Source organism: Bos javanicus, chromosome 13 (genome assembly GCF_032452875.1).
Source record: "Bos javanicus breed banteng chromosome 13, ARS-OSU_banteng_1.0, whole genome shotgun sequence".
NCBI lineage: Eukaryota > Metazoa > Chordata > Mammalia > Artiodactyla > Bovidae > Bos > Bos javanicus.
The window spans coordinates 81,036,562-81,060,961 of NC_083880.1; the positions used below are offsets into that span (position 1 = coordinate 81,036,562).

The window sequence follows — 24,400 nt, forward strand, 5'->3', positions numbered from 1 at the left end:
GAAGAGCCTTCCTGAGTGGGAGGGTACATTATCAAGGAAATCCTAGGCCCTTCCACCGTATGGGAACACAGTGAGAAGTTTGCCACCCAGGAGAGTGCCCTCACCCCGCCACACTGATTCTAGATCCCAGGCCTCCGACTCCAGAACCTCGGGAAATAAAGTTCTGTTGTTTAACCCAGGCTGCAGTGTTTTATTACATCAGCACACAGGAGAGGGCCGGACAAACCGAGAGACTAGCGCTGACATACGCACACCGCCGTGAGGAAACCAGGCTGCTGTTGCTGCTCGGTCGCTAAGTCGTGTCCAACTCTTTTCAACCCCGTGGACTGGAGCCCGCCAGGATCCTCCGTCCATGGGATTCTCCAGGCAAGAACACTGGAGTGGGTGGCCATTTCCTCCACCAGGCGATCTTCCCAGCCCAGGGATCAAACCCGAATCTCCAGCCTGGCAGGCGGATTCTATACCACCTTGGGAGCCGTAAAACAGGTAACTGGTGGGAAGCTGCTCTGTAACACAGGGAGCTCAGCTCGGTGCTCCGTGACGACCTAGAGGGCTGCGTTGTGGGAGTGGGGAGGAGGTTCAAGAGGCAGGGGACATATGCACACGTACGGCTGATTCTCGTTGTTGTACAGCAGAAAGCAACACAACACTGTAAAGCAATTATGCTCCAATTAAAAATAAATTTAAAAAAACATAGCCCTTAAAAAAATAATGAAGACAGCCATGCTCACACGTTAGCTGCCTCGAAAATGGGAACGTATGGATGATCTTCCTTTCTGATGGTCTACCGGGGTGGTAGTTGTTTTTAATTTAATTAGGAAACTCATCTCTTCTTTGCAGAGCCACCTGGAACAACCAGAGAACAGCAAAGCCGTGTGGCCCAGTGGTCGGGTGGGGTGGGGGAGGGGACACTGGCCTCAGCCGCTGTCTGCTGAGACCTCATCAAGGTCTGGTTTCCTTTCCCGTAAAACAGGAATGATATCAAGTTCCTCTCTCAAAGGGGAGGCCTGAGAATTACATTAATCAGGGCGTAGAAAAAAACGAAAATATGGAATGACCGTGTTGTACACCTGAAACTGATACTATACTGTAAGTCAGCCATACTGCAATTAAAAAAAAAGAAGGAAAATTAACATGCTATTACAAGTGCTCAGGAAAGGCGAACTCTCCTCCTGTCTGGTGGAAACGGAAGCGCACTTCGGGAAATACAGGTGAGTTACTCGCTCTGCGAGTCTTGATTTCCTTAACAAGTTCCTTCCAAACTCAAGAATCACACCTTTAGAATAATGCCTCCTGGAATCTTAATGAAGTTTGCTCATGCTGTGTGCTCAGTCGCCTCAGTCGTGTCAGACTCTTGCGACACTATGGACTGTAGCCCCCCAGGCTCCTCTGGCCATGGGGTTCTCCAGGCAGGAATGCTGGAGTGGGGTGCCATGCCCTCCTCCAGGGGGTCTTCCCCACCCAGGGATGGAACCCAGGTCTCCTGTGGCGCCTGCATTGCAAGCCCGGTCTTTACCGCGGAGCTACTGAGGAAGCCAATGAAGTTTTCATAAATTTGTTTTTTAGGAAAGCTTTTTTTTTTTTTGTCAGTTTAAGCAATTACCCTTTAGTTTTCAATTATATTTTTCTATCTTTCCCTGTCTTTTATGACGGTGATAGTAAAGGCCAACTGTATTTTTTTTTAATTTTCGTAACTGGCAAGATCAAAATTTGATATCCACCCCTATGATGACACCAGCTTTTTTCAATCTTATTGATTACTGAGATTCCAAAAATCCGAGCACCCTGCCCCCACCCGACGGGTCTCCTGGGATGGCTGCCGTCAGCTGCTTTTGAGCTGCTAGTCCCGCACCCGGCTGCCTCCTGGTAGAAGGTTCTTCTCCGCAACGGCGGCCTGTTTTGGGGTCCCGTCTGTCCGTCTGCGGCCATCAGCGCGGGGCCGCATTTGGGCGGACGTTTGGGAGCGTGAGCTGTGCGCCCTTCCCCTTCCGTGGCCGAGGTGAGGGTCCTCGCTGTGCTTTTCCGAGCGGCTGGCTGGCCTGCCGTCCTTGATGCCCCAGCGCTCTCCAGTTGCTGATTAATTCCCTAAAGTTGGCCCAGAGACCCGGCCGCCAGCGCCGCGGCGGGAGACTGCGGCCTTTGTTCCCGGCCAGTTGTTATTCTGGGAGAAGCCTGCCGCCCTGTGGACGGAAGCTGCATTACCCTCGCCTGGAAGCAATTTCCTGGAGCCACCGCTTAAGGAAGAACGGGCTTTCCTGAACGAAACTCAAGTTCTTTCTACGGGATCCGTGTTCCGAGGGCCCCAGAGCGCTGCAGAGAAAGCAGTCCAATGCGCAGACCCTGTTCTATGGTGTGGGTACGTAGGCTCCACTGCTGAGAGGACACCCCCTCCCAGGCTCAGTGTTTTCAATGCAATGGACCCGCAGGCCCCACACCTGGGAGACTGAGATACAAAACCAAACACAGCCTGCGCTCCTTGGTGTGAATAAGAGGTCAACAGTCAGTGAGGAAAGCAGCCAAATCTGAGCATCAGAAGACCACCCAGTGTAGCTGATGCATGATCTCTGTAGTTCTGAGAAGCAAAAGAATAATTCAAAATAAGGGGCGTGAAGGAGTGTGTGTGTGTGTGTGTGTGTATAGGTGACGATAATTATGGGGCTTATTGGTGGGTAGGTGACAGTTGGTGGTGGGTGTGCTTGTATGAAAGGCTGATCAGTTCTGAGCAATGATGAAAAGATTTTACTGCGGAACTTTATATAACTATGAAGGTTTCTACACTTGATCTGAGCTCAGAATTAAAAAAAAAAAAAAGAGGTCAACAAACATTCACTGCAGTCAGTTCTTGTAGAGAATGATGTACCCAAAATATATATTACATATAAACAATTTTTCAAATCTTATAACTAATAAAGTACTAGTTCACAACTAGCACGACAGAAGTCTAGGTGCACTGCGCCATGAAGAGTTGCTTCAGGGACTATTATTCATTCTCTCTCTCTCTCTCTCTATATATATATATATATAAATATATAAACTAAGATCCCGCATGCCACGAGGTGCAGCCAAAAAGTTAAAAAAAAAAAAATGTTGACTCGCGGGATCTTAGTTCCCCCTGGAGGGGTTGAACCCCTGGGCCATCGCAATGAAAGTGTCAAGTCCTAACCACTGGTCCACCAGGGAATTCCCATCAAAATATATTTATCGCCTCCTATTTATCACTGTTCCAAGCATTTGTGACTGAATCATAAAGTTCAATTACTATAATTTAGACCTAAAGTCTGGGGAAAGTAGCACAGTAAAAATGGGTTTCCCTTCTGAGAAATAAAAGAAAAAATAAGTGTGAGAGCTAGTGACTCACAACAATTCCACTTGCTATTACATACACACTCAAAAGAACTGGAAACAGATATTCAAACAGAAACATGTACACAGAAGTTCCTGGCAACACCATTCACAGCAGCCGAAAGGCGGAAACACCGCAGACACCTATCAAAGGACGGAAGATAAGCAGGTGTGCTCTATCCTTTCAATGGGATATTATTCAGCTGTAAACAGGAAGGAAGCACTGATTCCTGCTGCCACATGGATAAACCTTCAAAACGTGGTGCTGAGACTCCCCTGGTGGTCCAGGGCTCCCGATGCAGGGGGCCCAGGTTCAATCCCTGATCAGGGCACTTGATCCCACGTGCTGCCACTAAGACCCTGTGCAGTCAAATAAATAAAATAATTACTTTTTTATAATAAAACTTTTTTTTAAAAAAGGTAATGGTGAGTGAAAGAAGCCAGACAAGAAGGTCTCATATCGTATGATTCCACTTGTATGAAGTATCCAGAAGAGGAAAATGCATAGACACATATGTAGAGTTATTACTACTGATTTCAGCATTTGGGATCAAGCTAAATAAGGATGGGGGGCTTCCAGGTGGCTCAGTGGTGAAACTCTGCCTGCCAACACAGAAGACACAGGTTCGACCCCTGGCTCAAGAAAATTCCCTGAAGTAGGAAATGGCAACCCACTCCAGTATTCTTGCCTGAAGAATCCCGTGGACAGAGGAGCCTGGTGGGCTACAGTCCATGGGGTCACAAAGAGACACGACTTAGTGAGTAAACAACAAATAAGGATGGACAGTGTTCTTACGGTTCCAAAGCCAAGATTAAGTGTCGCCAGTTTTGAACATGGAACAGAAACCATACAAATGGCATAAACTGAGAAGCGGAAGTGAGAGATGGGATGCGACAGACGGGGGAGCAGCATCTCATTATCGTCATGTTACAAAGAAGGGAGGCAAGAAAAACCACGTGTGGGGAAATAAAAACGAGACATCATCACTACTCGGGGTTCTGAAGGTCCAAGGAGAGCCGCTGTTCTCAACGGAAGCAGGTGCCGCCCCCGCGCATGGCCACATGGCGGCCATGTCCGAAGTGGGGAACCGGCTATGACATTGGGCATGCTATCAGCTACTATCTTTCACTTGAATTTTTACCATTTTCTAATGCCACATGGCCTTCAGTTTCAAAGGCAAATTCAGCTTGGAACGACAGAGCAGCTGCCTGCTTTTCATGGGAAGAAAACGCATCATCTGAAGCCACATAATTCACGTCTCATCCCAGCAAAGCAGCACCCACGGTTCCGCTTACCTGAGGACGGGCGCCACCTTGTGGCAATGTTTCCCTGGCTGTCCATCCGTGCCGCCCTAAGTGAGATTGTAGAATTTCTGCTTCTGCAGGATTCACACTATTGGAAACTTGGTGTGTACAAGGGAACTCTTAACATGTATCCAGATCACAATGTTGGATTTGCATGATTCAAATTTGCATAAAATAAGACCTAGCCGTGTCTGCTGGGGTCCAGCTAGGAGGATGCTACTTCAGAAAATCTGTAAACTTCTCAAGCCCTGGCGTGGTTTATATTGCAGATGGAAGGAGGCCAATGAGCTGGCTGTGATTTATGATTATTTGTTTTATATTAAGGATCAGCAAAAAGCAATAAAAAGAGTCATTAAAGGATTCCATTTTCCAAATCGCTACACTCGCCTGCTCACCTTCAAAATCTAACCGATGATAGTAAGAGAGAGTTAACACAAGTTCAGCCAAAAGTTCAAGTCTTGCTGTCGATTCCTGACATCGCCTTTCAGCTTCCGGTTGATAAAACCATGGATCTTGTCGTGTTGCAGCTTTGTGCCCCGCGTCTGTCGGTCACATGATGATGGAAACTCCTTAACTAGCTAAGCAGCACCTCTGCAGCCTCTTCAGTCCCTGCCCTGGCAGAAAATTCTCCTAGTCAAGCGGATCCCACCTACTGATGGTGCCTGAAATGGGTCCTGCTGCCTTCAACCTCCAGAAGGTAGCTGGAAGGTAACACCAGGTGCAAACCCTCTGAGCTCCATGTACGAGTCTCAGATTGGATGACCCTTCTTCCAGGAAGCCCCCCCGCCCCCCGCCCCGCACCCTCCTCACAGGGCTCAGATGCGCCAATAAGTGAGGTCTTCCAGGAATTGGGACTCAAGTTCAACACAGCGGCATGAGCCGCCCCACAGAGTCTTAACTCACGCGGAGGCACATAGGTGCGTGCTCAGTCATATCTGACCCTTTGTGACCCTCTTCAGGACTCTAGCCCGCCAGGCTCCTCTGTCCATGGGAATTTCCAGGCAAGAATCCTGGAGTGGGTCATTTCCTCCTCCAGAAGATCTTCCCCACCCTGGGATTGAACCCGAATCTCTGCATGGGCAGGCGGATTCTTTACCACTGAGCCACCCGGAAAGACACACTAGGAGTTCGCATCAGTGACTCAGTGACCAAGCGCCGGGATGGCCAGACGTCGAGTTCGGAGCTGAGGGTGTGGCGTGAACATCAGTCCAAGCAGGCCAATCCTCTGCTCAGAGCCCCCGGTGACTCCCCATCGCGCTCAGAACGGAAGCCGGATCCTTCCAGAGCCCAGCTGCCGGGCCCGCCCGCCGCCCGCGCCTCCTCCCTGTTCTGGAGGAACCCAGGGCCTTTGCACAGGCCACACTAGGCCAGATCTACCTCCGGAGGTTGCTGGCGGAGTCACCTGAGAAGGCGGGGTTCGGGGAGGAGGAGTGGGGAGGCGGGAGGACAGGAGACGGAGGCTCCCTGCGTGGAGGACTGACCCCCCACCCCCTTGCCGAGATGACCGACGACCCTGGACCCTCCTGCCCACACCCTCGCGTAACCCGGGAGGCAGAGGCGCTCCTGTGCCGGTTCTCAGAAGCCAGCTCTGAGGCAAAGTGAGGAGACGATGCGGACCCGTCTCTTTCTTACTTTTTTAAAAATTAAACTGAGTTTGGCATTCCTGGAAAAAACAAACATTAAAACAGAAGCGTTGTCATTCTGCTCCCGGGTTACAGTCAGTAACTAATGAACGTAAAGCCCAGCTCATGGGGTGTTGGACTACAGAAATGTTAAGTATTTCAATTAAATCCCATTAATAGAGTCTCAGAGTTGCTACAGCATTTGCAATAACACAGATCATTATTGTTCTTAGAAATTTTGTTCCAAATAGTTGAATAGCAAAGCTGGTTAGACGAGTAAATGAAGTTTGTTTACAAACAGCGCCACCTGATGGCGTAGCTTATTTAACACTTTCCAGTGTCGTCTGGTGGGCTTCCCTGGTGGTTCAGTGGGTAAAGCGTCTGCCTACAATGCGGGAGTCCCGGGTTCGATCCCTGGGTCAGGAAGATTCCCCTGGAGAAGGAAATGGTCAACCCACTCCAGTAGGCTTGCTTGGAAAATCCCATGCACGGAGAAGCCTGGTATGGGGTCACAAAGAGTCGGACACGACTGAGCGACTTTCCCTTCACTTCAGTGTTAAGATATCTGGGGTTTGGCCAGTTCCACTGGGAGAACAATCTGTAATTATTCAAAGTGTTCAGTCATTGACTGTCTTTAAGAATGCACCTGTCACATACAATTTGACAAAATGTGCTCATCACCTTCCTCAGACTAGAGGCTGGTTTGGCTGTAAATATACTCAAATTCCAGGAATGGCATTAGCTTAATTCACAGAAACATTGACATTTCACAAAACTCTGTATAAACTGTAGCCAGCTACCTAGTTTTCTGTTAAAAGCACAGACCTGGCTCAGTCCCTTTACCAGCCAAGAGCAACTTACTGACTTCTCTGCACCTCAGCCTCCCCATCCACACCACTGTTAAGATAATGCATGTAAAGTCCCTTAATTTGTTTTCTTTTCAAATGGTTTTTGACTCAGCAATCCCACTCCTAGATATACACTCAAGGAATCCTCTTATGTATTAATATATGTATTTTTTAATATTTATTTGATTGTTTGGGGTCTTAGCTTTCAGCATGCGGGATCTTCCTTGCGGCACATGGCTTTCACTTTCTACACTGTATGTAGATGGAGCTGTGCCGCGCTCAGTCACCCCGTCATGTCTGACTCTGTGGCCCCATGGACTGCAGCCCGCCAGGCTCCTCTGTTCCTAGAATTTCCCAGGCAAGAATACTGGAGTGGGTGGCCATTCCCTACTCCAGGGAATCTTCCTGACCCAGGGATCGAGCCCCCGTCTCTTGCATTGGCAGGTGGGTTCTTTACGATGTGAAAGTGAAAGCCGCTCAGTCATGTCCAATTCTTTGGGACCCCAAGGACTGTCCATGGAATTCTCCAGGCCAGAATACTGGAGTGGGTTGCCTTTCTCCCTTCTGCGGGGGATCTTCCCAACCCAGGGATAGAAGCCAGGTCTCTCGCATTGCAGGCGGATTCCTTACCACAGAAATGACCATATGATGTCAACCTTTCCTACAACAAAGGATGCTTGGATTGGCAGCTTTTTCTGCACATGTTCTCAGTGACTTGTGAATCGCTAAGCCTCTCTATGTGAATATCCTTTTCCAAGCATATTCTTTTCTCTATAATCTCCTATAATCTGTTTATCAAATTCTTGCCCTCCGGCTATCTTCACGCCCTCCACCCCCACCCACATGCACACCCAGTAAAAGAAACAATCATTTAAGTTCAGTTCAGTCGCTCAGTTGTGTCCGACTCTTTGCGACCCCATGAATCGCAGCACACCAGGCCTCCCTGTCCATCACCAACTCCCGGAGTTCACTCAGACTCACGTCCATCGAGTCGGTGATGCCATCCAGCCATATCATCCTCTGTCGTCCCCTCTTCCTTCTGCCCCCAATCCCTCCCAGCTTCAGAGTCTTTTCCAATGAGTCAACTCTTTGCATCAGGTGGCCAAAGTACTGGAGTTTCAGCTTTAGCATCATTCCTTCCAAAGAAATCCCAGGGCTGATCTCCTTCAGAATGGACTGGTTGGATCTCCTTGCAGTCCAAGGGACTCTCAAGAGTCTTCTCCAACACCACACTTCAAAAGCATCAATTCTTTGGCGCTCAGCTTTCTTCACACTCCAACTCTCACATCCACACATGACCACTGGAAAACCATAGCCTTGACTAGACAGACCTTTGTTGGCAAAGTAATGTCTCTGCTTTTCAATATGCTGTCTAGGTTGGTCATAACTTTTCTTCCAAGGAGTAAGCCTCTTTTAATTTCATGGCTGCAGTCACCACCTGCAGTGATTTTGGAGCCCCCCAAAATAAAGTCTGACACTGTTTCCCCATCTATTTGCCATGAAGTGATGGGACCAGATGCCATGATCTTCATTTTCTGAATGTTGAGCTTTAAGCCCACTTTTTCCCTCTCCTCTTTCACTTTCATCATTTAAGTAGTCCATACCAAACCTCTCTCAATCCTGTCTACCTTTTATTCCTCTAAAGTACCTGTGAATGAAGTGATTGAGTGAAGTCAAGTCACTCAGTCGTGTCTGACTCTTTGCGACCCCATGGACTGTAGCCTAACCAGGTTCCTCCGTCCGTGGGATTTTCCAGGCAAGAATACTGGAGTGGGTTGCCATTTCCTTCTCCAAAAGTACCTGTACCACCCACAATTATCCTCTATGTAAAACTCCTCTCACTCGATATATTGTATATAAGGAAAATAAGGGGGGCGGGGAGCTTCCCTGGTGCTCAGCAGTAAAGAATCCCCCTGCAATACGGGAGACCCGGGTTCAAATCCTGGGTCAGGAAAATCCCCTGGAGAAAGAAAAGGCAACCCACTCCAGGATTCTGGCCTGGAGAATCCCATGGACAGAGGAGGCTCATGGGCTACAGTCCATGGGGTCACAGAGAGTGGGACACGACTGAGCAACTAAGCACACACATAAGAAAAAGGAAACTAGCCAGCAGTGAGTGCGCAGCACATTTGTCGCCATGGAAATGCTTACGTTGAGAAAGTCCAAATAATTTCAAAGGCATAAGGTTATTGAGATAATTCCAAACACCTACCCGTCTTTCATGACTTGCTGGGTTAGAATAAACCACATATATTATTCATCCATCCATCCATCCATCCTACCAAAAAATATCCCAAGCTCTGCAGAAGCCCAGGGGATACACCGATAACAAATCTCTGCCCTCCCGGGGTTCACCTTCAGATGGGGAAGACCTATCAAACATGCACATTGAGATGGGAGGCAGTGCTGAGTGCTGCGAAGAAAACCAGCACCAGATCCAGAGACGGAGGGGCTGGAGACCTGGGGGTCAGGGACGTATGAGCAGGTGAGTGTGGACTACCCGGACCACTGCGGAGTCTGCGAGGCTCCAGAAGGGAACCCGAGTCCCCTGTGGCTGCCGTAACCAACGGGAAGGGCTGGGAAAGCCGCTCAGGAAGAGAGCAGAGCGGCGGGCAGGCTTGGGTTTCATTCTGAGTCATGTGAGGTCACTGGTGGTTCGAGCAAGGACAGAGGCAGCACTGTCTCTCTTGGGAAAAGACGGGTGTGGCGGCACATGGAGGCGAGGCTGAAGGGGAGAAGTTAGAGCGGGGAGGGGGCGGCTGGAAGGATGGCTTCGTCCGGGTGCGGCGGTGATGGGGGTGCCTGGAGCCGGCCCCGCGTCCGGTGTGTTCTGAAGGGAACAGAAGGAGCAGGTTTGCTCTTCGATTGGACGGGGAATGAAAGAGGGGCACAGGGGGACTGGGGGGACATCCCTGGGGGGCGGGGGGCGGGGGGGACACAGGCCGCGACGGGCCGCCATCATGGGGTGCGTGCTGCGCTCAGATGCCAGCTGGGGGCTCCGGTGCAGATGTGCAGAGGCGGTGGGGACGGACACACCGGGGCCGGGGCGGGGCCGGGGCGGGGCCGGGGCGGGGCCGGGGCGGGGCCGGGGCGGGGCCGGGGCGGGGCCGGGGCGGGGCCGGGGCGGGGCCGGGGCGGGGCCGGGGGCGGGGCGGGGCCGGGGCGGGGCGGGGCGGGGCGGGGCGGGGCCGGGGCGGGGCCAGCGTGGGCCGAGGCCTGAACCCGGGGATCCTGCTGCCTCCTACCGGGTCGGAGGCATGGAACTAGAAGATCCACCTGCTCTTGCTGGGGGTCCAAGTAAAAAGCCCTGGGATGCTGAGAATGTAATCAGTCCACTGGGCATGCCGCCTGTGAAGCAAGAAGCTCAGAGCTTTCTAACAATCGTCATGATGGGATCATGGCGTTGTCTCAGTTAGCGACAAGGTCAAGCGTTCGACCCCCATGTGGGCCACTCTTTGGTCACCTATGCAAGGAGGCTGCCCAGTTTTAGGGCTTCCCAGGTAGCTCTGCGGTTAAGAATCCGCCTGCCAATGCAGGAGCCGTGGGTTCCATCCCCGGGTCCTAAGATCCCCTGGAGTAGGAAACGGCAACCCACTCCAGTGTTCCTGCCTGGAAAATTCCACCGACAGAGGAGCCTGGTGGGCTGTGGTCCACGGGGTCACAGATTCGGACACGACTGAGGAGCCTGTGATGGGATCCCTGCTGCCCTTTCGAGGCTCTTTTTGGTCCCTCAGAATTCCAGAGTGTCTAGGAGCCTTAGCTGACTTCTCGCTCTTTCAAGAGTCACCTGGTGTACTCAGGAGGCACTCACCTTTCTCCCTTCTCCAGACTGCCCACCGAGCCTGCGGGACAGGGGGCTGGGGCCGTGTCAGACGATTCTGCCTGCTACAGCCTGTGGGGGCCACAGTCGTGCGGGAGTTTGATGTGTGTACAAAGGTCACGAAATTTCGGTGACAAATAAGGCTAAACGGCAGAAAAGAGATGTGATTTTTTTTTTCCTTCTTTGGTATGACTTTTCACAAACTCAAGAGGTTGGAAATCTTTTGTCACATGAGTATGTCCCATTCATACTGAGAAGTAGGGACCTTCCCTGGAGGTCCAGTGGTTAAGACTTTGCCTTTCAATGCCATCTCTTCATGGCAAATAGATGGGGAAACAGTGGAAACAGTGGCTGACTTTATTTTGGGGGGCTCCAAAATCACTGCAGGTGGTGACTGCAGCCATGAAATTAAAAGACTCTTGCTCCTTGGAAGAAAAGCTATGACCAACCTAGACAGCATATTAAAAAGCAGAGACATTACTTTGCCAACAAAGGTCTGTCTAGTCAAAGCTATGGTTTTTCCAGTAGTCATGTGTGGATGTAAGAGTTGGACTGTGAAGAAAGCTGAGTGCCGAAGAATTGATGCTTTTGAAGTGTGGTGTTGGAGAAGACTCTTGAGAGTCCCTTGGACTGCAAGGAGATCCAACCAGTCCATCCAAAAGGAAATCAGTCCTGAATATTCATTGGAAGGACTGATGCTGAGGCTGAAACTCCAATCCTTTGGCCACCTGATGCGAAGAACTGACTCACTGGAGAAGACCCTGATGCTGGGAAAGATTGAGGGCAGGAGGAAAAGGGGACGACAGAGGATGAGATGGTTGGATGGCATCACTGATGCTCAATGGACATTAAGTTTGAGTAAACTCCAGGAGTTGGTGAAGGACAGGGAGGCCTGGTGTGCTGCAGTCCACGGAGTCGAAGTCAGACACGACTGAGAGACTGAACTGAACTTCAATGCAGGGAGTGTGGATTCAAACCCTGGTCAGGGAGCCAGATCCCACATGCCTTAAGGCCAAAAAACCAAAACATAAAACCGAAACAGTACTGCAACAAATTCAAAAAACAAAAACAAATCCAACAAATTCAACAAGCCCACATCCAATTAAAAACAAATCTAAGCATATATATATGCATATAACTGATAAGCAGAGTCTCACTAAATGGCCATACAATTGGATCGCCACCAGGGGCCCCAATCCCAGACACTGGCACAGACCTCAACCCCCCGGGCACCACAGTCTGCCCAGTGCTGAGCAAGGAGCAGACTCAGGTCTTGCCAAATCTGAAAACGCACCCAAGATGCTGTGCTTCTCTCTGACCCTGAGAAGGAGCGCAGACTGGGACAGGAGACCCAGCTGCTCCCTCTAACGCCCGGCAGAGCTGTCTGGCCTTGGGGACGCACATGGCCTTCTGGGGACCTTGGGCTCCTCTTCTGTCCAAGGAGAGGGTGCAGTCGCTGCGAAGTTCGGCTCTCTCACCCTCTTGACATTTCACAGCCATGGGGTGGGGAGGGCCCTTGCCTTATTTCTTTTTCAGCACTTGTCTGAGCTGGGGTAAAATATGGTCACTCTACCCACACTAAAAATTCTGAACTCTAGCCCACTGAGAAACTGTACAGAAAAAAAGGCTTGAATACACGGAGTAGCTACAGTCACACACTGTACGTGTCCAGGGGAGATGGGGGAGGAGGAAGCCCCCATATCCCCAAACTGAGCTCAAAACCAGACCTCCGACCATTTACCCGCTTATAGGACCACATACAGAGGATGGAAAAACAGGTTAGATGAAACCGCAAGATCCAATAAACCCAAACACGAAGTGAGAATTTCTACAGGACAAATGACCCAGTTTCTTCAATAAATAAAACGCATGGCACCCCACTCCAGTATTCTTGCCTGGAGAATCCCAGGGACGGGGGAGCCTGGTGGGCTGCAGTCCATGGGGTCACTGAGAATCAGACATGACTGAGCGACTTCACTTTCACTTTTCACTTTCATGCACTGGAGAAAGAAATGGCAACCCACTCCAGTGTTCTTGCCTGGAGAATCCCAGGGACGAGGGAGCCTGGTGGGCTGCCGTCTATGGGATCGCACAGAGTCGGACACGACTGAAGCGATTTAGCAGCAGCAGCAAGTGTGCATGTGGGTGTCTAGGGGGAGGAGGTTAGGACTGAAGTGGATCTGAGTGAGTGGGTCTTGTTTGGATCCTGACTGCAACTTCACAGTCTTTAGAAGGCGTTTCTGACACCGGAAATGCAGCAATGGAGACCAGTTATGAGAAATCCTTGTCCGTTTAGTTAGATGTGATCGGAAAAAGCCCTTATCCGTTACAGATACTCGCTGAAGCATTTGAGGAACGAAATTAAAACATGTTGAAGATTTGCTTTAAAAAGGAAGGAGGGCTGGGGAGTCACAGAGAGCCTGACAAAGTGCTGCTGGCGAGCCCACGGGGATCCAGTACGTGCATCTCTCTGTCACTGTGTATGTTTACAAACAGTTAACGTCAGAAACCAGGGACACAATGAAGACCAGAGCCCGAGACTGCAAAACACCAAATCTATATTTACATCCACATATAATAACATAACTTCAAGCTGAAATACATCATAAATAAAACAAGTAATGTCTACTGTTGGACAACTTAAGTATCAACAATTAAAATAAATCAAACTGGAATGAAATAAATACATAAACAAAAATCCAACAGATTGTACCTCTAGTAAATGTACTGTTGTCTCAAAGGGAAAAAACATACAAAACCAGTAGTATCCCAATAATTAATACTGATGGACAAAAAAAGGAAAAAAACACAACATTTTGGAGTACAAGGGCTGTGGAAAGGAAAACAAAACTGTATTTTTAAGGGTTCAGAAATGTGGTTAAAAAGGAGAAATCTGAAAGGCCCCCAGATTTCAGCATAACATGAATTGACTTGTTTTCAAATAGATTTGGTGATTTTTTTTTAAATAGAGATTTAAATTTCAGCCCTCTATCATCGTGTATATCCCCTTTTAAGATTTACATTTATCGTCACAGCAAGCTTTCTGTAACACTCATTGGATTAGGTAAGGATCAGGTCAATCATCTTTGTCAATGTGTTAATCTTCAAAAATAGGCTATAAAAGTGCAAAACTAGGAAAACAAAACTCTAGATTATGTACATATGGCTCAGCTTGTGAACAGAAAGAAAGGTCAATAGTGTACACTTTCCTGATACAAAGCACTTCATCACGATGCCAGCAGAGTCAGCTCAGAGAGGTCTCCCTTTTCACCTGGGAGTTAAGACTTTTCTATCAAGTCAGCGTCGTGTTGCATAATGAGAACAAACAAAAAAATCAGGATTCTTTGAGGACACTACCCTTGTTCTAATGGAGAAGGGCAAGGCAAAAAAAATTAACAGTGCAAATTTATTTCTGAAACAGTTTTCTTAATAAAGTGTGTTGTGGTCACTAAACCTAGGTACTGCTGAAAACAATCAGCCATGGACAGTGGATTAAGGGAACACAAGTGTAATAAAACATTTAGTAAACCAGCTGGTGGCTAGTCTCTTTTTAAAACCCAACTTGTCATGTACACTGAGAAAATGGTGCTGCCTCCAAACCACCAAAACCGGGAAGACAACCAAGGTCTCAAGACCAGTGACGTCCCCGGAGCACCAGGAGCCTCAGTCGGCACTCCTGCACAATTCGTGTGTCTGTAATTAACCTGAGTGTGTCCACAGTTAACCCAAGCGAAGCGCCAGACACACCAAGACTACCAGAGGCAAACCTAAAATTTACCCCTCAACTTTCATTTCTTTTAAAAACTGCTTCCAATATATGTAATTCACATGTATAATTTAGCCTTTGTATTTTTATATAAATAATTCAGGCAAACGCCAGAATTTTCCAACAAAAACGATTCACTGGAGAGAAAACTAAGTCACTCCGCAATTTGGTGTGTTTACTGAGTGTGTGGCTGGCCTAGAGGAAATGCTTCTCTATAGATAAACACACTTAAAAATCCCCCCACCAATCCCCTGAGAAGAGGATTATATGGGTCTGGGTCTTCCTCAGACGACCTACCAAAATTTGCAATAAAAGGGTACCAACTACAGCAAGGCTGATCTTGGCACACGCAGCACATATTCATAAAGGGTCAATGTTTCCGTTAACAATTCCATTAAGACAATAGACTGCGGGAGATTTAACATAATACAAATCATTGAACTTAAAAAAAAACCGTACATTTTAGATGAAAGAGGACAAATAGCAGAAAAGAGCTCAAAGTGATGAGCAACATGAGAGGAAAAGAATACACACAGTATTTAAACAAGCAGGTTTACAACATGTATTTACAAATTTTTTACCTGAGGTGCAAGCGTTATAGACTTTCTCCCCACCCCACCCCCCAACCCAAATGATTTCTTTTCAGCAGCGCTCAAGTATGCAAAAAAAAAAAAACCCTCCATTTGTTATTTGGTCAATTCTAAAAATCGTATTATTCGGGGCAAAATAGAGATGATGTCCAGTCTCCATTTGTGCACAACCCAAATCTTGCAACTGTAGTTTTTATTGCTATTTGGTACAAAAGTTAACAACTTTACAAAACCGTAGTGTTCCTCTGTTATATACACAGTACAATCACAGCTTATTTCAGTAGCTTTCAACATTTGCTTTTTCAAAGGATGAACTAATTTAATTTCATGGAGAGTACACATTTATATCCATCAAGACCTAAGGGGGGAAAAAAAGGTTTAAAACATGATTAGAATAAAACTAAATACAGTTTACAAAATTTTTTAAAAGTGTAATAAATACACAGAACTAAAAGGGTCTAGAAATGCAATGGATTCCACTTAAGCTTAAATTTTTAACCAAGTCTCGGGAGTCTGAATAAATAAGCTGCACCATTTAGGAGATGCTCATGTACAATGAACAGTGATTTAATGAAGATGATTTAACCAACAACCAGAATTTACATCAGATGCAGGTGTCAAGTCAACTGCCACCTATAGGAAACTCTGGAAATTTATAACTAATGAAAGGAAAACATATGGCACAAGACCATGGGTATTTAAGATAAGACTCAGAATAGAATAACCTCCTCCACGAGAAAGGACAGGGCATAAAACACGGCTAACACTGTTTGGCCAACGTCTATGGAGTTTTACAGCTGAAATTCCCAGCCCTGGGCCAGGCACCACGTCAGCACCGCTCAGGGTGGAAGTCGGGGGCAGAGCTCAGGTGGGCATAAAGGCATGAGCCACAGGGCAGCAAAGGCCCAGCTCCCCGCAAACGTGCTGCAGAATACATGAGCTTAAGCACCAGAACGGGAGGGTGTGGAAAGGACGTTCCAGAGTAGAGAGAAAGGCAAGCTGAGAAGCCCAGAGGCTGCAGGCAGAGGCGGCAGCGGGACACACACGCAGTCCCCACCTGCCGCTCCACAGTGCACACACACCCATGAACCGTGTTTGTGTCTCAAGGCAGAGTGCATCTAATCCCATTTCTGCGATGATGCCAGCCTCATACCACTGGCATCACCTGAGCGGGAGAGAAGGATGCAGACGGACAGGCCCGTGTGCCCCAGGGAAAACCAGAAGGAGAGACTCTGCCCTGGTCCATGGGTCTCTATCTCTGAATCCAGATCTAGCAGGCACTGAGTCAAGAGTCTGCTCCTCGAGGATACGGTAGTGTTTAGCAGAACAAGAGCTGTCTGGGAGGGGATGAAATCTGCCCATGAGCCCGGGACTTTCCAGTCACTTTATTGTTAACTCTCACATAGATGCCATGCCCTCAGCCCAAACTTGGAAGTAACTAAATCAACATGTGCACGACTCCAAGAGCACCACCTGAAGCTTTTGGGTACCCACCACTAGATACATCTGCCGTGTGAACCAGAAAGTCAAAATAAACCTCCCTGCTCCGTCCCGCTCCTGCTCCTACTCTGATAAGGGTTTATAAAGGCTTTGAACAAGCACTTAAACTGGAGGGTTGCAGCACAGGCCTTGGATTTTGCAGACCGAGGACCAAAAAGCAGGCAGAGGAAGGTGCTAGGCAAATTACATAAGCCAAATCTCAGTCTCCACATCTGTAAAGTGGGCACAGAGTCTCCTAACTCAGGGATCGGCAAACTTTTCCTATAACTGGCTAGACAGCTCTCGGCTTCGCAGACCATGAAGTCCCTGTCACAACTACCCACTTCTGCTTTTGCGGCCCCAGGCAGCCACAGACCGTCTGTAAAGGAAACAAAGTGGCTGTGTGCCAATAAAACTTTATTAACAAAAACTGATGGCAGGCAGTTGGCCTAAGGCTCTAAGAAGGATTAAACTAGCTCATGATGATAAACAATCCATTCAACCCCTAGCATGAAATAAACCCACAGTTAGCTTTGAGCTGCTTTTGCTACTTTACCATGATCATCACCACTGATATCCAGAGACCCTGAGGGCTGTTTTAAAAACACTTCAAAATTCAAGGTAAAAGCAATTTTACTTTGTAATATTATACTGGATACATTAGATGGTTTGTTTTCAATTAGGTAAAATCAATACAGTGTATGTGCTCACCTTTCATTCCCAAAATAGGAAATCAAGTTTTTTTGTCATTTGGTCGATAATGTGCGTTCCCAATAAAATTCTCATAGTTCCTCTTTTGCAGCATGCTGCTAGATAAGTGTTGATAGGATACAGGCCTTTTTCCTGATTGGGGAAAAAAAAATAAATGAGCATTTAGAATTAAGCTCAACAATTAGCTAAGATGTGTGTGGGTTGTCAGAAGTCAATTTCCAAAATTCCTGATAATGTGACCACAACACATAAGATGCATATGTATTATAGGTACAAGGTAAAATACCTTTAATTGCCAGGAAGACATTTCTTAGCCTAGAATTTTAAGTCACTAAAGGGTAAAATTATCTAAGTGCTGCTGCTGCTAAGTCACTTCAGTCGTGTCCGACTCTGTGCGACCCCATAGATGGCAGCCCACCAGGCTCCCCCGTCTCTGGGATTCTCCAGGCAAAAACACTGGAGTGGCTTGCCATTTCCTTCTCCAATGCATGAAAGTGAGAAGGGAAAGGGAAGTCGCTCAGTCGTGTCTGACTCTTCCCGACCCCATGGACTACAGCCCACCAGGCTCCTCCGTCCATGGGATTTTCCAGGCAAAAGTATTGGAGTGGGGTGCCATCGCCTTCTCCATATCTAAGTGCTAATAAAAATTAAAAGCCAAAATAGCAACATAAAGATTTTAAGCCTTTGTGTATCATGAACCAAAACTGTGTGGAGGAGGGGGGAAAAAAAGACCAATTTACTCGCAACACAAAGTCTTTTCTCTTCAAGTAAAAGACACAGTTATGACTCATGTCCATTTTAAGTGCGGGGGGGGGGGGGGTGTACTTCCAATCGTAAGGGTGCAGAAATTATTTTTTCATCAAAATTTTTATAAAAGTCACTGGACTGTGTGAAAGCGACCATTTTTTAATTAGCTATCCCCCGATCAACTGGCATCAAGCCGTCTTTGATACAGAACTATCACCACCCAGAACCTTTCATTTCAAATTAATACAAACAGGGATGTTTAAAACGGATGTGTCCCTTTGGGCGCAGAAACCTGCAGAGCTTATAACCAGGGAAGGCACTGAGGTTCACCAAGTGGGACAGGTCCCCACCCACGCCTGTCTCACCTACTCTCACAGGCTCGGGTGTGTGCTAGACACGTCCGAGGCAGCAGGGGCTTTAAAGCCGCCTCCGCGGGGACAAGGACCTTCAAGGTACCTGTGGGCATCGAGGGGGGCAACACGGGGGAGACTGTGCATTAAGATTCACTGAAGGCTGAGCCCCGGCCGATGGTGGCAGCGCAGTTCCCTAGGTCTGGAGACCGAAGGGACCCAGCAGCCTGGGAGGGGCCCGGCGCGCACGGGTCGGGCAGGCTGAGCGCCCCGCAGGCTGGGCTAGCCGTCAAGGACACCTGACTCAGCACTGCGAGGGGGTGCAGCCCCTGGGCCCCGCTGCCTTCAGCCCAGCCCGGGAGAAGCTGGAAAAGGGGCCGCTGCTCCAGGGCCCCCCCGCCCCTCTAGGGCCCCCCGAGGACGCCCACCTTCCAGCGCAGCGGCGGGCGCGCAGGGTAGCAGCGCGGCGAAGGCGGGCCCGGGCGCGGGGCGCGGGCGCGCGGGGGGCGCGGGCGGCGCGCAGGCGCACTCAGGCGGCAGCAGGGACGCCAGCCCGCGCACCACGCGGTACTGCGGCAGCTCGGGCGGCCGGCGGCACGGCGCACAGGGCGGCTCAGGCGGGACCCGCGGCCGCTGGGCAGCGGCTCCCCCGGCTCAGCGCCGCCGCGGCCGCACGCGTAGTCCCTGGTGGGCACCCAGGGGCCGTCGCTCCTGGCGGCATCGGCGGGGGGCTGCGGCTCGGGCCGCCGCACCTTCTCCGGGCCCGCCTTGCAGGGCGGTGCTTCGGGCGGCGTGCGGGCGGGACCGGGCCCCGAAACCCCGAGGCCGGGCGGAGGCAGCGGGCGCAGCGCCTTGAGGTTGCTGGGGGCTAAAGTGCTGTCGGCGCCCGCGGGCGGCGGGGGCGGCGGGGCTCTGCTGGGCCCCGGGGCGCCGGGCGCGGGCCGCTCGGCCGGCGCGGGCTTGGGCTGCGCCGGGGCGGCCGGCCGCGGTTTGGGCCTGAAGGCGCCGGGCAGCGGGGGCACGTCCTTGCCCAGCAGGGCCGGCGGGCAGCCCGTCCGCCGGCTGCGCAGCGCAGCCCTGCCCCGGCAGCTCTTGTGCGCGTCAGGGTGGTACTTGTGCTCCAGCCGCTGGTGCATGGTCAGCACCTCCGGGTAGAAGGTCTTGAAGGTGCAGAACGGGCAGGTGCTGCTGGCGGTCACGCTCCTGCCCAGAGGCGCCCCCGCGCCCCCGTGCGGGGCGAGGGACAGGTTCAGGGGCTTCTCCTGGCAGCCTGCGTCCGCCGCCCGCTTCTCCCGGGGCCCGAGCTGCGCGTGGCGGGCTGCCGTGGCCGCCTCTGTCCTGCACACCAGGGGGCTGGCCTGAGGGTCCGCGGGCGGCCTCTTCTTCAAGGCGTCCAAGTAAGCGGGGCCGGGGGCCTTGCTCAGCTTCTCGGCACCGTCGTCCGCTGCATCCTTGCTGAAATCCTGAGTTTCCCTGTGCACTGGCGCGAGCACGGCGCCGCCCAGGACGCTCTGAGAGGCGGGGGCCATCCCCTTCAGTTGCTTTGCGGGTGGGCTGCCTTTAACATCTTTGGCACCGTCGAAACATCTTTTCAAATTTTTGGTTTGCGCACCGTCGGCGGTTAGCAGTGCATCTTCGGCCTCCGGGGGCCTCCCGTCGCTCTTGGCGTCTGCGGCAGCGTCCGTCTGCTTGTCCCTGTGGTGTCTCTCCAGGTGATACCGCAAGGAGGTCTTCTGCGCTGCAGCATAATCACAGAATTCACATTTGTATGGCTTTTCACCTACAACGAGAAGGGTCACTTTACTACACACGCTCACGGAAAGCATCAACACACGCAGAGAACAGTTCTTCCCTCTTCCCTTCTGGTCTGTGAATCTTCTCATCCAGAAGCTCTCAGGAGTTGTGGCTTTATCACTCTTTCTACCCCAAATATTTGAAAATGTGAACATGTGTCTTCCATTTAAAAATTTAAAAGCACACCTTAAAATGATCTAATTTAATCTTCATAACAGCCCTACACCAGTCAATATTATCCCACCTTTACAGCTAAGAAAATGAGAGCGCAGAAAAGTTAATCTGCCTATGGTCACACAGCCAGTGAGTGGGAGAGAAGCAAGTCCAAGTTCACAGGGCCTCCCAAACCACTGTTACAGCTGCTCCACAACCTGAAGAAAAGGTGACAAAATTCTCCGGGGGTCCAGTGGTTAGGGCTTCAAGCTCTCAGTGCCAAGATCATGCTTTTAATCACCTGCCGCGGGAACTAAGATCCCCCAAGCCAGGCAGAGTGGCCAAAAAGTAATAGTAATAAACATAGGTGTAATAACAGTAATAAACAAAGATGATTAAATATTAATTTCATTCTAAATCATAAAAATTAATAAAGCTGTGACATTTAAAAATATTAGAGATTTTAATAAAATGAGAGTAAGGATAAAGGAATCAGACATTAAACAAGAGACCAACTTCACAAGAAAACAGTTGAAGTTACAATAACACTAAAGGAAGCAAAACAACAGCTACAAATCAACAGGCTACACGTATATTCTTAAGATGTCCCATGGATCTAGAAGAGTATCTGGACAACAACAAAAATCAGACACAGAACTACATCACAATCCTCAGAGCTAATACATGCAGTAAACAAATGTAAGGAGTTCCTTACCTGTATGCGTTCTGAGATGAATATTGAGGTAATAATTTGAACGGAAAAACTTTCCACAATAACTACATTCTCTTGAGGATGTAAGATGCTTCATTTTCCCTCCATCATCATTTTTATCTTAAAACAGAAACAAAAATATTCACTTAAGACGACAGTTCAAGGATGTGAACAGGGCAAGCTGACTTAAAGATTCTTGGTAGAACATTTTTGGAGAATCTAAAATACTTTTTATATTAGGTATTGGCTAAAAACAGCCAACTGCTGCTTTGAGGCTGTGTGCAGCATTAAAGCCTGTGTGCGACAGTTTTGTTTTCTGAGCACAGCAGAGCTCACTGTTGATGACTGCCTTCTTCATGGCCTCGGTCACAAGACCATTTAATAGACTGAAATGAACAGAGAGCTTTCTGCGCTCCCAGGCCTGAGACACACAGAATCTGGCAAACTTGAGCTGGACCTGCACACGGGCTGGAATAACCAGCTTCTTCAGAATAAGTAATTTAGAAAACCCAGCCAACACAAATGCCAACTTCCCAACCACCAGAGGGAAAGATTAACTGGCTTAAGATTAAGCCCGTTACCACTAGAGGGCAGCAGGCACAACTTAATCTTTAAAAGTTTGGCCCTGGGCAAACACCTAGGAAAGTTCGTCAAAATTTAGCAAAGCAGATTTTGGAAAGCAGATCATATTATTTGCGAGTGCTCACATGGGCAACCTTGACGAATCACAATCTGTCCCCAAGGAACAGCGGGTTAGACTTTAAGCCCCTCTGTCCACAATCAGGACAATGGAGCAGACACAGGCCCCCTGAGGCGGGCACAGGCCCTGGTCACGCCCCGGCTTGTCCAGCAGGACCCCGAGCTCAGGGTGAACCTCCTGTCACCGCTGGTCACGTCACACCCACCAGTGTGGCTGAAGCAGAAGACGGGGCATTTGTAAATTCAGCATAACTCATCCTTTTGCCTGGAAACTGGAATTTCCAACGGAAGGGCCTCTGCCTGGCTCTGTCCACATTCCGAAGTCTAGATTTATAGACTTCACTGATTTTAAAAAGCAGCTTATAAGAAACCTTGGTGAGCTCCCAGGTACCATAAAGACGGGAGTAAAGAGAATTCCCCAATGGTCCAGTGGTCAGGACCCCACACTATCATGGCCCAGGGACCAGGTTCAATCCCTGATGGGGGAACTAAAATCCCACAAGCCTTGGGGCATGACTTAAAAACAAAAGAGACAGGACCATATAATTTCTGTCACCCCTGAACTTCCATGAAGACAGCATGATGCTGCTGCTAAGTCACTTTAGTCATGTCCGACTCTGTGCGACCCCATGGACCACAGCCCACCAGGCGCCTCCATCCATGGGATTTTCCAAGCAAGAGTACTGGAGTGGGTTGCCATTGCCTTCTCCAGAAGACAGTATAGCCACCTCCAAATACTGGAAGACAGGAGAGACAACCTTTGGTCTAAAAAGGTGTCAAGAGGACTTAAAAAATCAACTTACATGAATCACTATTATTAATCCAGTTTATAAAAGTTGAAAACAATAAATCATTTACTTCGCTTTTTGATCGTGAAAGTAAATCTAAAGAAAGCCAGGCTGGAAAAAAAAAAGAAAGCCAGGCTGGCAGTAGATGACAGTAAGCTAAGTCTAGACCAGAAGGCCCATCACAGTGTGGGTTCAGGGGATCCAACCTCTCACAGAGCGCCCCGCTCTTCCTCTGACACTCACACCCAGCTCGCCAAGACTTCAGCTGAGCTTGCGTGTTACGGCAGTTTACTACTTCCAGCTGTGTCGGGATTTAGGGTGTGTTGCGTCACATCCAGAGTTACGAAATGCCTTTCCTCCAACACAAAGGACGTGAAATGTCCAGTCTACCAGGTTCCTGCTCCTCCAGCTTCACCCATGGTTCTGTTGTGCTGTCCTTTATAAAGGATTTTTTTTAAATAAATAGGCAGCTAAAATCATCCTTGGGAGGTGGAAGATAAGGGTCGATGAACCAATTGTGTAAACAAGGAAATCAGGGCAAAGAAAGGTTAAGCAAGATATAACCAGACCCATCGCAAATCTTGGTGCTCCCAGCTATTACGGGCCATCCTAGCCGTCTGCCAACGGGGCCCAGGTTTTCCACTCGGTCCTGCCCACGCCACCTACGAGCAAATGCGACTGTCCGCTCACAGCTCCTGGGCATCGGGGCAGCTCTCTCACCACAAACGGCACAGCACTGCCACTGTTTCGAAGGAATCACTTAGAAGACTAGAAGGCTATGTTTAAAGTCATTTTTATGATGTCATTAAGACATCTAATGCATTTTCTAGATTTCTAAAACCTGAAGATTATAAGCATGCCAAGTGCTACGTTTCCTGTCTCCAAGGAAACTCAAAACACACTAAATATTTGCTATGAAAACTACCACCCTCACCCCCATCATGTGATCAGGACAGAAACTGGGCACCAGCTTGAGAGAAGACGTATTATCCGGTCACATTCCCCCTGGGTGTCATACAGGGGGCTCTTAAGAGACATCAACACAGCCAACTCACAACACAAGACGCCAGTGTATGTTTAAACCAAGACCATCTCTGTAAAGCACACTGTTTTTCTAAGACTAACTCATGTTCTCATCATTCCCCGGCTGATTTGGCAGGGGTTTATCAGCTGAGCTCCAACAGCAGAATCCTCTAGTCAATAAAAGATTACTAAACGGAGAGAAAAGCTGTGTGAAGAGGGGCACGACCTGAAGCACAGGTGGGACGCTCTGCCCTGGACGGTGCCCCCTGGACCGGAGAGACCCACCAACAGGCCCTCCGCAACGGCCTCCGTTTCCTCTGCTGCTGCTGCTAAGTCACTTCAGTCGTGTCCGACTCTGTGCAACCCCATAGACAGCAGCCCACCAGGCTCCCCCATCCCTGGAATTCTCCAGGCAAGAACACTGGAGTGGGTTGCCATTTCCTTCTCCAATGCATGAAAGTGAAAAGTGAAAGTGAAGTCGCTCAGTCATGTCCGACTCCTAGCGACCCCATGGACTGCAGCCCACCAGCCCCCTCTGTCCATGGGATTTTCCAGGCAAGAGTACTGGAGTGGGGTGCCATCGCCTTCCCCGCCGTTTCCTCTAAGTGCCATCAAAACACTAGAATTGTGACTGAGCAGACTGGATCTTTC

The 24,400-nt window shown here is 49.4% G+C and overlaps 1 protein-coding gene and 2 non-coding genes across 6 annotated transcripts in view; 2 read left to right on the top strand and 1 right to left on the bottom strand.

Moving 5' to 3' along the window:
• The first annotated feature begins 2,498 nt into the window (after positions 1 to 2,498).
• Positions 2,499 to 2,578, top strand: LOC133259942 (small nucleolar RNA U2-19). Its single transcript, XR_009740609.1, has one exon. It is a non-coding gene; the product is annotated as a small nucleolar RNA U2-19 (small nucleolar RNA).
• A 142-nt stretch (positions 2,579 to 2,720) lies between these two features.
• LOC133259939 (small nucleolar RNA U2-30) lies at positions 2,721 to 2,792 on the top strand. The gene has a single exon (XR_009740606.1). It is a non-coding gene; the product is annotated as a small nucleolar RNA U2-30 (small nucleolar RNA).
• Positions 2,793 to 13,478: 10,686 nt separating this feature from the next.
• Positions 13,479 to 24,400, bottom strand: part of ZNF217 (zinc finger protein 217) — a 39,080-nt gene continuing 28,158 nt past the window's right edge. For all 4 annotated transcript variants that reach the window (XM_061437994.1, XM_061437995.1, XM_061437992.1 and 1 more), the window contains exons 4-7: positions 21,243 to 21,359; positions 19,009 to 20,360; positions 17,484 to 17,615; positions 13,479 to 15,651 (exon numbers count right to left, since the gene is read on the bottom strand). In XM_061437994.1, the coding sequence (XP_061293978.1) occupies positions 17,487 to 17,615; positions 19,009 to 20,360; positions 21,243 to 21,359 (1,598 nt within the window). In that variant the 3' untranslated portion in view covers positions 13,479 to 15,651; positions 17,484 to 17,486. The remainder of the gene's footprint in view (positions 15,652 to 17,483; positions 17,616 to 19,008; positions 20,361 to 21,242; positions 21,360 to 24,400) is intronic.